An 11,526-nucleotide genomic window follows, 5' to 3' on the forward strand; every position below is an offset into this window, starting at 1 on the left:
AGAATTTTTTTCTCGGAAGAAATCAAAGGCCACAATCACTTCTTGGGAGTGGAGAGTAGGTGTGGCTCATTTCCCGAGGTTTGCGGGAAATCATGAGCTTGTCATGGACATTTTTTGTTGGTTATTACTCCCTTGTACCATCTGATTATTTAGAATTGTCTCAAATATATATCGTTTATAAATAACAGCACTTAGCTTTTATGATTTTTTGTGTGTGTACAAGTAGGAGTATATTTTACTTCATCTCTGCTAGTATTTCGGTGTCATGATCATTTGAGTTTAGTTATTCTTTTTCAGCTGCACTACAATGCTTTTCAAAATAAATTAGGAAGTGCATTATTATACTAAAAATTGTCATTGTTCTTGGAAGAAAAAAATATATTATGCACTCGGTTCATCCAAAAAGAAAATGTTGTTTAGATTTTCATAAATCAAACTATCTTAACTCGACCACATTTTAGAAAATGGTATCAATATTTATGACACCAAATACATATATAAAAAAATAGATTTCATTGATACTTATTTGATATAATAAATATGGATATTCTTTATATAAATTTGATCAAATTTAAAACTGTCTGATCTAATAAAGTAGAGTGCTACTTTTTTTGGACAAGTAGTTGTATCTTTGCTTCAGACTGTATCCATGAATCTTGGGTTGAGCCAGCCGAATTTTACAGAAAATAAGCGAATCAATCGGTTTTTCAGGAGACACGATGATTTGTTCAAGAGTTAGTAGGGCATAAATAAATAGAGCCTCATTTTGCGTTAGCCTAATTACGCGGCGGTGGAACTAACGGTAAAATAAAACAGGGCCAGCTAGTACAAAACTCCTACTCGCTCCCTCGCTTTCTCTCTCCCTCTGTTCTCCTCCCCTCTCTCCTCCTCCCTCTCTTCTCTCCACAGCTGCCGCCACCTTCTCTGGCGCCGCATCGTCGGCGACCTCACCGCCGGCGACGGGACGCAGCAAGCCGGGCCTCCTCGGGCCACCACATTCTTGTCTCGACGAGAGGCGTGGGGAGCGTGCCTCCTCTTCTCCATCACCATCTCGGTGCTGGACTGCTGGAGTGAACCGGAGATCCGCCCGGTTCCGATCCGTTCTCCTCCTGCTGGTGAGTGAACCTAGCTTGCTTGGGCCGGTCGATTTGATCTAGGAGCTCGCTTTTTTGTTGGGGACATTTGCTTTGCCGTGGCCGTGGTCTGTGAGCAATCAAATCCAAATCTTTCTTCCTCTCCGGTCGGTTAGCTAGCTACGGATCTGTTTGCCGCGTGGTGCTCTACTAGTTAAAATTCATCAGTTGTTCGATTAGGTCCGTATTCTTCATTAGGCACTGCACAAGGTCGATCTGCGGGTGCCGTTGATTGCGCAAAAAAATTGGGGATTCAGTTCATGTCCCAATTTTTTCTGAAGGATCTATGGCCCCAAGTTGATGAGCATGTTCTTGTTCTTGCGCTTACAGCTGTACCAAAAGATTTTTTTTCATTTCTGAGACGGCCTTACAGTTATGCATGCCATCTGAATATTGTGAACATACTTTCTACTCAGGTCAACATCATGATGGCTCCATCAGGGAGGAAGAGGCCGCCAGCTGCAACGACCTTCATCCTGCTATGCATCTTGTCATCCTTGTGCGTCTGCAAAGCGCAATTCAAGCCTGCGGACAGCTATCTTGTTGACTGCGGGTCCCCTAAGAGCACCACGGTTGGCCAGAGGACCTTCGCCTCAGATGGTGCATCTCCGGTGAAGGTGTCCACCTCCCAGGAGATCCTGGCTGGCACGTCCGCGAATGGGGTGGCCTCTTTCGATAACTCGGCCCTCTACCAGACTGCCCGCATCTTCACCAGCCCATCATCCTACACCTTCCCTATCCAGAAGCAGGGTCGGCATTTCATCCGCCTCTACTTCTTCCCTTTCACCTACCAGAGCTATGATCTTGCACTTGCCAAATTCACTGTGTCGACCCAAGATGTGCTCCTGCTAAGTGACTTCCAGCAGCCAGACAAGACTGCACCATTGTTCAAGGAGTACTCTTTGAACATCACCCGTGACACACTGGTGATTTCCTTCAAGCCGTCAAATGGAATTGCATTCATCAATGCAATTGAGGTGGTCTCTGTCCCAGATGATCTCATCGTCGATGCTGCCCAAATGGTCAACCCTATGCAGCAGTACAGTGGTTTGTCTGCACAGCCTCTGGAGACGGTGTATCGGGTCAACATGGGTGGTCCCAAGGTCACTCCCGACAATGATACTCTCTCGAGGACCTGGGTGACTGATCAAAAATACTTGTTGAACCCAACTGTGACCAAAAAGTTTGCTTATGGCAAGGATGTCAACTATAAGAAGGGTGGTGCAACTCAGCTGACAGCCCCTGATATTGTCTATGGTACAGTTACAGAATTGGCAGCATCAAATACATCCAATGCGCTTTTCAACATGACATGGCAGTTTGATGTGGATGCTGGCTTCAGCTATTTGATAAGGTTTCACTTCTGTGATATTGTCAGTAAGGCACTTAACCAGCTCTACTTCAATGCATATGTTGGAGGCTTCTTTGCGCAAAATAACCTTGATCTCTCAGTAATGTCTGATAATCAGTTGGCTACAGCTACCTATATAGATGTGGTTCTGTCATCGAATGATGCCTCCAGTAAACTTGGCATCAGCATTGGCCCATCAACCTTGAACAATGTATTGCCTGATGGGATTCTGAATGGGCTCGAGGTTATGAAGATAAGTACTGGAGGTTCTGCTTTCACTGTTGGGTCTGGCGCTGGAAACAAAAATTTGGGTGTGATTCTTGGTGCAGTCCTTGGAGGTGCTGGACTGTTGATAATTATTGTTGTTCTGGTACTTCTTTGCCGGAAGAAAAAGACACTGGAAAAGCAACATTCAAAGACATGGATGCCTTTCTCTATCAATGGGCTCACCTCTCTCAGTACAGGAAGCAGAACATCTTATGGTACTACTCTCACATCAGGGTTGAATGGAAGCTATGGATACCGCTTTGCCTTCAGTGTGCTCCAAGAAGCAACAAACAATTTTGATGAGAACTGGGTCATTGGAGTTGGAGGCTTTGGGAAGGTCTACAAGGGAGTGATGAGGGATGAGACCAAGGTTGCAGTGAAGCGTGGAAACCCGAAGTCTCAGCAAGGTCTCAACGAGTTCCGTACAGAGATTGAGCTCCTCTCACGGTTGCGCCACCGCCATTTGGTGTCTCTGATTGGGTACTGTGATGAAAGGAATGAGATGATCTTGGTCTATGAATACATGGAGAAAGGCACTCTCAAGAGCCATCTCTATGGCTCTGATAATCCCTCACTTAATTGGAAGCAGCGGCTGGAGGTTTGCATTGGAGCAGCAAGGGGACTGCACTACCTTCACACTGGTTCTGCAAAGGCCATTATCCACCGTGATGTCAAGTCGGCAAACATCTTGCTTGATGAGAACCTCCTTGCAAAGGTTGCTGACTTTGGGTTATCGAAGACTGGACCTGAGTTGGACCAAACTCATGTCAGCACAGCAGTGAAGGGCAGCTTTGGTTATCTTGATCCTGAATATTTCCGAAGGCAACAGCTGACTGAGAAGTCAGATGTCTACTCCTTTGGTGTTGTTCTGCTTGAGGTCCTATGTGCAAGGCCAGTGATTGATCCTACACTTCCGAGGGAGATGGTAAACTTGGCCGAGTGGGGAATGAAGTGGCAGAAGAGAGGAGAGCTGCATCAAATCGTCGATCAGAGAATCTCAGGCACAATCAGGCCAGACTCTTTGAGGAAGTTTGGCGAAACCGTGGAGAAGTGCCTGGCGGACTACGGTGTGGAGCGGCCGTCAATGGGAGATGTCCTCTGGAACCTGGAGTACGTTCTGCAGCTTCAGGATGCAGATTCCACAGTCTCGGATGTGAACAGCATGAACCGTATTGTGGAACTCCCGTCCCAGGTTCAGAACGTTGGCGCCCTTGAGAGTATCAGCGTGACAATGGCGGAAGCTGGAGCTTCAAATGACCCTGATCATGACCTCTCCGACGTGTCGATGAGCCGGGTCTTCTCTCAGCTAATCAAAGCTGAGGGAAGGTAAAGGTGCATCGGCATGAGACAGCCTGTAGGGTACTGATGAAGCCTTCAAAGTTATCTCTTGTTGAAGTTTACTTGAGAGATCACGTGTAATTGTATTTTTTTTCTTTTTGTGCTCTATAATTGTACTGAATCGCAGTCATGATTTTCTTAACAGTTTTAGCCACTGTGAGCCTGCGCGGCTACATCTTTAGTAGATAGCATGTCCCAGTTAGTTACTGGTGAAGTGCTGGATGAGTGAAAAGTGCTGCAGTTATGCGAGCACCCCATTTGACATTCACATTTTGTATGTGCTGCTCTTCAGGTCGTGCTATCTAGGTATGTTGCACCATTTTTTTCATGTCAGGTCATTTTAAACGCTTTTCGATCATGGCCGATCGGCCAATGCTAAATTTTCACATTGACATCGGTTCCAAACACGATTGTCCATCTCCAATCCAACGATAGAAATCGTATGCTACCCATCTCAAAGCCAATAACAACTTTGTTTACCCTTGGCACGAAATCTGAATTCTCAGATAACACACGAAACCTCTGTATGCCACAATTAGGTATAATTTTGAATTACTGCTACACATATTGCAGTCAAAAACTGAGAATTAGCATCTTGACTCGATACTACATAATTCACAGGATAATAGGTTGCCAATTATAACCAGTAAAATTTAAGAACTAGGAAGCTAATTTGTTGCCTTTAGGCATTAGGAGAAAAGCAAGCAAGAAACAGCACAAAAGCTGAAAAAAAAAACGGGTACTTGTTTGAGAACTAGTTTCCTGCAATTTCTATGTATTGAAAAGTTTGGTGTTTAACGAACATCCTTTGAGAATCATCTTTACATGATCAATTGGTTGGTTTAGTAACTGAGAACTGAACCAATGTTAGCGTTACTCGCCCTTCTGCTTCCTCGACAGCCTCTTGGGACCTGAAGAGCTTGTACTCCTGCCCACAAACTTCAGAACCTCGTCGATGAGCACCACCGGTAGTGCGACCAGCAGAACCAGCAGCCATTCATTCAAGCTCAGGGGCACGATACCAAACACTGTAGCAAGGAACGGCACATAGAGGATCAAGAAATGGAGCCCGAACGACACCGACATTGCAACGAGCAGCCATGGGTTGACCCAAGGAGGCATACTGAGCAGACTGCTGTCTTCAGAGAGAGCATTGAGCGAGTTGAACATCTCAATCGCCACTAGGACAGACAGAGAGAGTGTTGTCGCCTTCACTTTTCCCGCCTGGAAGTACTCGCATGGGTTGTCAAAGGTGAAACTTCTGGTTCCAGCAGTGAAAGGCGAAACCGTGAAGTTGTCCCAAGTAGAGCACTGGCCCCAGTTTGAAAGCTGCGAGTAACTGACAAGAGTGTGACCATCTCCAGTGAGGTCAATGCCCATGAAAGATCCATGTGTGTACCATATGACAAAAATGCCGACAGTTGCAATTCCCACATAGAGGCCAATGATCTGCAGGCAAGTTACAAGTCATGAGATTATCTCGAAAGATAAGAGTACAAAAGGAACCAAATAGTTTCAAAGGATTAATACAAGACTGGAGAGATCATTTACCAGGTAGCGGAACAAAATCCAGGGAGTGATCAGTGAATCATCGCTTCTCCTAGGTGGTTTCTTCATGATGTCCTTGTCAGGCGGATTGAAACCTAAAGCAGTTGCAGGGGGGCCATCGGTGACAAGATTGACCCATAGAAGTTGAACAGGTATCAATCCCTCAGGAATACCCAAGGCAGAAGTTAGGAAAATAGATGCAACTTCACCAATGTTTGAGGAAATCATGTATCTGCAGCAACCAAGGAAGACAGTCAGAATTCTCACAAGGAATACATATTACAATTTACATGCACCATAGCTGATCCAAACCCAACAATAGAGTGCAAAAATCTACTGACGTGCAGACATTTGAATCATAATAGTTGTGCTCAGGGAGATTAGTGTTATTAAGTGGCTAAATAAATTGATATCGGTTTTCCCAACCTGCCAAACTAGCAACTCAAAAACCAACTGACCAGTCATTACTGACGCAAACAACCAACTGACCAGTCATTACTGACGCAAATTACAATGTATGCATGAAAACAAAACACTAACAGCAAACACAATCAAAACAAGCTCTCGGAGTACAAACCTTATGAAAGCTTTCATGTTGTTGTAAATTGATCTTCCTTCACCAACTGCAGCAACTATAGTGCTAAAGTTATCATCAGCCAACACCATGTCAGAGGCCTCCTTGGCAACCTGAAACATATAATATTATCAAATGAAAAATTAAACTATAGCATGACAAAGTCATAGGTGCACAGACATAAATCTTTTCTAGTGGAAATACAAGACACATGAATATCCCACAGCAAATTTGGTGTTGTACGTGTACTGTTTCAAGCAGCATCTGGTGGCTAGATGACAAGAAGCAAAAACACAATAACTTGTACTGCATAAGAAAAACTCTTTTCCACGCAGATCATTCTCTGGGGCCCACAACCCACCCCTTCCAATAAAAGTAGTCCTTGGAAATGATAGAACAAGCCAAAATGAAACTAAAAAGCCAAGTGATTTTCAGAAAACTTGAGATAGAAATTAAGCACTTACCTCAGTTCCTGTAATGCCCATAGCAACACCAATATCAGCCAGTTTTAGCGCAGGGGCATCGTTGACTCCATCTCCAGTCATGGCGACAACTTCACCATCTTCTTTCAACAATCTCACAATCTCTTGTTTGTGCCTTGGCTCTGCCCTAGAGAACAGAAGGCCGCCTTTCCTCCTTAGCAGTGTCTTCTTGTCCTCAAGTGCCATGAACTCCTTCCCTGTAAGGCTGTTTAAGGTGATATCCTCATCAGGTGAAAACACGCCAATTTCGCGGCATATTGCCTCAGCAGTTTCTTTGTTGTCCCCTGTTATCACCATGACACGGATGCCTGCAGCTCTGCAATCTTCAATAGCATCATAGACCTCTTCCCTGGGAGGGTCCTGGCAAGTTAAAACATCCATGAGTTAGTTTTGTATAAGAAACTCTGGTGACAAGAATATTTGACACATTGCGCATGTATCTGGTCTAATCCATGTTCCTAAGGTACATCTTCTTGTCTGTTCCAGATAGTGGAGTGAGAAAGCTATTTACTCAAAACAGCTCAATGTAGCAGCAGCATCTTACCCTTAGGCCGACAAGACCAGCAAAAATTAGGTCAGTCTCAATTGCAGCATAATTGGCTGGATCCAGCAAGAGCTTATGAGCAGGATGGTTTTCGCCATCATATGTTGCAAATTCTGCTAAATCCTCCTTGTATGCAAAACCCAGGCAGCGTAGAGCTTTGGTTGACATCTCATGGAGGCTTGCCAAGACAATTTCCTTTGCTTTCTCATCTAATGGCACCACTAAACCATCCTTCAGTTGAACGTGGCTACTTCGCTCAAGCAAAGTTTCAACAGCTCCCTGCCATGAATAAAGGATACAACATCAAGCACTCTGAATACCAATCCATCAAACACGTGATCCAAAAAAACTATATTCATAGAAGGGGTAAACTTGTACACAAAAATCATTCAATACAGATGGATGTGCATCAAAAGTCAATAACAAGTAATAGGGGGATCGGCACCTTCACGAGTAGTGCATTGCTTCCTGAACTGGTCCTCACAATAACACCCATTGATTTCCTCATGCGGTCAAACTCGAGGGTGGCAATCCTTTTGGCAACATTGTTCCACCATTTGCAGCAGCCTGTTAGCAAACAACATTGCAATCCACTTGTGTGAGACTCTTTGACTGTACTGATTAAGCAGCATTTATTGGGAAGGAAATAGAAGCTAAATCAGGCACGACAGCTTGTATATTTATTTATTACCTAATGTATCAGACGGATCCAATGACGGTCCATTCTTTCCTCCAGGCAGACCCATTTTCTCAACCAGAACCTACAAGAAACAACAAAAAAAGGAAGTTAGCATGACATGAGAGCTAAATAACGCACTGTTTCCCGACAGCAATCTTGTCCTGTTTGGCATTGGACAAACACATGTGAGCAGTTGTCAGTTATCACTGTACATTGGCTGTTTATTACAGCATGGTCACTGCTACATTTGTAAGTAACTGATGAATTATACCATATACGCTTTAAGGATTCAGAAACCATAACAATAGCATAACAATAGCGGAACGGGAATAGCGTGTAAGTTTAGCAATCCTCACCTTTAAAGCTGCCTCGGTCGGCATTCCAGTGGCAACATACTGATGCGAAGAATGTGCCACGCTGGCATCATTGCACACAGCTGCAACCTTTGCGATCGTCTCAAGGTTCACATCGATGCTCCCAGCAGGCCAGTCATGAATTTTCCCATCCCGGGGATCATAGGTCGTCCCTTCCACCTTGAAGCTCCTAACTTCCCCTGAAGAATCACCTATTGCCACAAGTTTTGCCACTGACATCTGGTTTGTGGTCAGCGTTCCAGTCTTGTCCGAGCAAATCACGGTGGTGCAGCCCAGGGTCTCCACACTCGGCAGCTTCCTCACCAGTGCATTTTTGGCTGCCATCTTCCTTGTCCCAAGCGCGAGGCATGTGGTGATCACGGCAGGTAGGCCCTCAGGTATGGCGGCAACAGCAAGTGCCACTGCGATCTCGAAGTAGTAGGTGCACTTCTCGAAGGAGAAGCGAATGTTCCTGGGCACCCATCCGTGAAGCTCAAATGTGAGGAAGTATTTGACATTGATGAGCCAGACCAGCGCGCAGATGAGCCCGATGATCTTGGTGAGCGCCTCGCCAAACTCGTTGAGCTTCTTCTTGAGCGGGGTGTCGTCGTCCTCCTGCGATGCCTCATGGATCTGCGCGTGGATCTTGCCGATCTCGGTGGCCATCCCGGTGTGCACGACGATGCAGACGGCGCAGCCGTTGACGATGGTGGTGCCGGCGAAGACCATGCACTCCTTGGCCTGGATGTCGGCATCCTCGACGGGCACGGCGTGCGAGGTCTTGTTGACGGAAGCGGTCTCTCCGGTGAGCGAGCCCTGCTCGACGCGGAGCGTGGAGGTGACGAGGCTGGCGACGCGCATGTCGGCGGGCACCTTGTCCCCGACGCGGAGCTTGACGACGTCCCCGGGGACGAGTTCCCGGGCGGGGAGCGCGGGGAGCCACTCCCCGTCACGGAGCACCGCGGCGTGGTCGGACTGGATCTCCCGCAGCGCCTCGAGCGCCTTCTCGGCGTTGGTCTCCTGCCAGATTCCGACGGCGGCGTTGACGACGAGGATGAGGAAGATGACGAGCGGCTCGACGAAGGCGGAGAGCGTGACCTCCCCGGCCGAGGAGAAGAGCGCGAGGAGGAACGAGACCGCCGCGGCGGCGAGCAGGATGCGGACGAGCGTGTCCTCGAACTGCTGCGCGAGGAGCTGCAGCAGCGACGGGCCCGGGTGCTCGTCGAGCTCGTTGGGTCCGCGCGCGCGCAGCCGCGCCGCGGCGTCGGCGGGGGAGAGGCCCCGCGACGCCGAGACGCCGAGGCGCGCCTCGCAGTCGGACACGGACCGCGCCCACGCCGGGAAGCCGTCGCCGTCGGGGACCGGCGGCGCCGCCTCGCCCATGGTCACCGCCTTCAGCGCGCTACGATCTCCCGCCGCGGAATTCGGCTTCGGTGGCGGCGGCGGGTGGATCGCTTCTACGAAGTCGGGGTAGCAAGTATGTACGTCCGCGCGGTGCTGTGCCCCCTGCGGTGGCCGCGAAAGCCGCGTCGAGGAGATCCTTTTCTGTTGCGAGTTGGCGTGCGGAGGCCGGATTGCGGACGGCGCAACCAACCGGGCAACGAATTACCAATGCCTCGGGTCTCGTGGGTTGGGGACGGATCGATCAGCCGGACGGAATTCTCGGAGTCCCGGCGCCGCACGGAACCGTCCCGACGAGGCGGCGGCGGCGGCGGAAGGACGACGGGCGGCGGAGTACTGGAGGGCCCGAGGGGTTTGTTGGGAGGGACCCGCCTGCCCGCCCGGCCTACTTGTAGTAGTGGGGAGGAGGTGGGATTGGGAACCGCATGCGCGCCGCGCGCCGCCTCTGGGCTTCTTCGGCTGCAAGTTGAAGTCGAGGTGTACGGGGGAGGACGAGGCAAGGAGTGGGGAGGGCTGCGGAGGAGGAAGGTGGCAGGAAGCTTCCTATCCTGCCTGCGCTGAGGCCTGCGGGTGCGCGGCGTGAAGGCGTGGACTGCTGCGGCCGGGCGCGGCCACTCCCAACCGCCTCTGCATCCCACCGCGGGCGCAGGCGGCTGCAGTCCTACGCGGCTACACGCCTTGGCCGCGGGCGGCTGCAAAGTGACGCGCCGTATTGAATGCGTTGGGTGCAGCCGTGCATGGCCGATGGCCTGCGAGGGATGCAGCGCGGCGCAGGCGTGCAGCGACAGATGGCGCAGGTGCTTTTCTTGTGCAAAGGAATTGATGCCGCCTGTGATGGACGCGCGCGGGCCTGCTACAGCGCATTGCAATGCATGCGTGTGGGATGCGACTACATGTGCCATGCGCCGAAACCATGAGCGAACAAACCAAAACAACTGTAGCGCCGTTGATGGAATGGAAGCATCCTCTAGCATTCGGATGCAACCAACCATCGATAATCTTTTTTAAAATACATAAATTTTGCTATTGAATTTTGATACATGATCTATTGGATTCGGTACAGGCGATGTACCTTTTCCGTTTCAGACGTAGAACGCGGTTTGACTCGACACGATCTTAAAAGTTGTATTTTATAATGATTTTCAGCAACATAACCATAGCCATAAGATATTGCTTTTAGATACAAATACGGCTACATCCTTTTTCACATAACTAAGTCTACACACATTTTTTTAAAAATGGACCGGTAGGGGTAAAATGGATACATGTATGGAGTATCATCGAGCGTCAACCTAGTCTCATAGAGTATGCGCCAATTGAAGGACTGACGGTTGTTTGTTTAAGCGGTCTGGAGAAGAATATGCCGCGATGGCCGAAGCTTAAGGGGGTGTTTGGATTCGTGGACTAATTTTTAGTTCAGATCACATCGGATGTTTGATACTAGAAGGGCTAAACGTGAACTAACTAATTGTATAAGCCGTGGCTAATTCGCGAGATGATTCTATTAAGCCTAATTAATTCATAATTAGCACATATTTACTGTAGCATCACATGATCAAATGGACTAATTAAACTTAATAAATTCGTCTTATGAAAGTTCTTCAAACGGATTCCAAAATCCATTATGATACGAAGTTTCCTCGAGGCTTCCTCCCTGTCCCCGTACTCTAGTTGTTGCATGGCGTGAGCGATCAACGTCACTGAGCCTCGCACAGCCACCCGGATATGACAATTCTTAAACCCCGCCACCAACTCGCCGTCGAGCATCACGTAATTGGTGTTTACTTTATAGATTACTCTCCCTCCGGAATTGACCCAGGAATCCTTTCTCCGCATTGACCTGTCGCGCCCCTTTT

General features: G+C 48.3%; 2 protein-coding genes across 2 annotated transcripts; one reads left to right on the forward strand and one right to left on the reverse strand.

The window, feature by feature from the left end:
* Positions 1-981: 981 nt before the first annotated feature.
* On the forward strand, positions 982-4,408 carry LOC117849972 (receptor-like protein kinase HERK 1). The gene is made up of 2 exons (XM_034731726.2): positions 982-1,115; positions 1,550-4,408. The coding sequence occupies exon 2, from the start codon at positions 1,559-1,561 to the stop codon at positions 4,079-4,081; it is 2,523 nt and encodes an 840-aa protein (XP_034587617.1). The 5' UTR covers positions 982-1,115; positions 1,550-1,558; the 3' UTR covers positions 4,082-4,408.
* A 424-nt stretch (positions 4,409-4,832) lies between these two features.
* Positions 4,833-10,261, reverse strand: LOC117849970 (calcium-transporting ATPase 4, endoplasmic reticulum-type). Its single transcript, XM_034731725.2, has 8 exons — positions 8,273-10,261; positions 7,929-7,998; positions 7,683-7,804; positions 7,238-7,516; positions 6,676-7,053; positions 6,215-6,324; positions 5,641-5,869; positions 4,833-5,538 (listed from the first exon to the last, which is right to left on the reverse strand). Exons 1-8 carry the CDS (start codon positions 9,650-9,652, stop codon positions 4,963-4,965), a joined length of 3,144 nt encoding a protein of 1,047 aa, XP_034587616.1. The 5' UTR covers positions 9,653-10,261; the 3' UTR covers positions 4,833-4,962.
* Positions 10,262-11,526: the final 1,265 nt, after the last annotated feature.

This window comes from Setaria viridis, chromosome 3, assembly GCF_005286985.2.
Source record: "Setaria viridis chromosome 3, Setaria_viridis_v4.0, whole genome shotgun sequence".
Taxonomy (NCBI): Eukaryota; Viridiplantae; Streptophyta; class Magnoliopsida; order Poales; family Poaceae; genus Setaria; species Setaria viridis.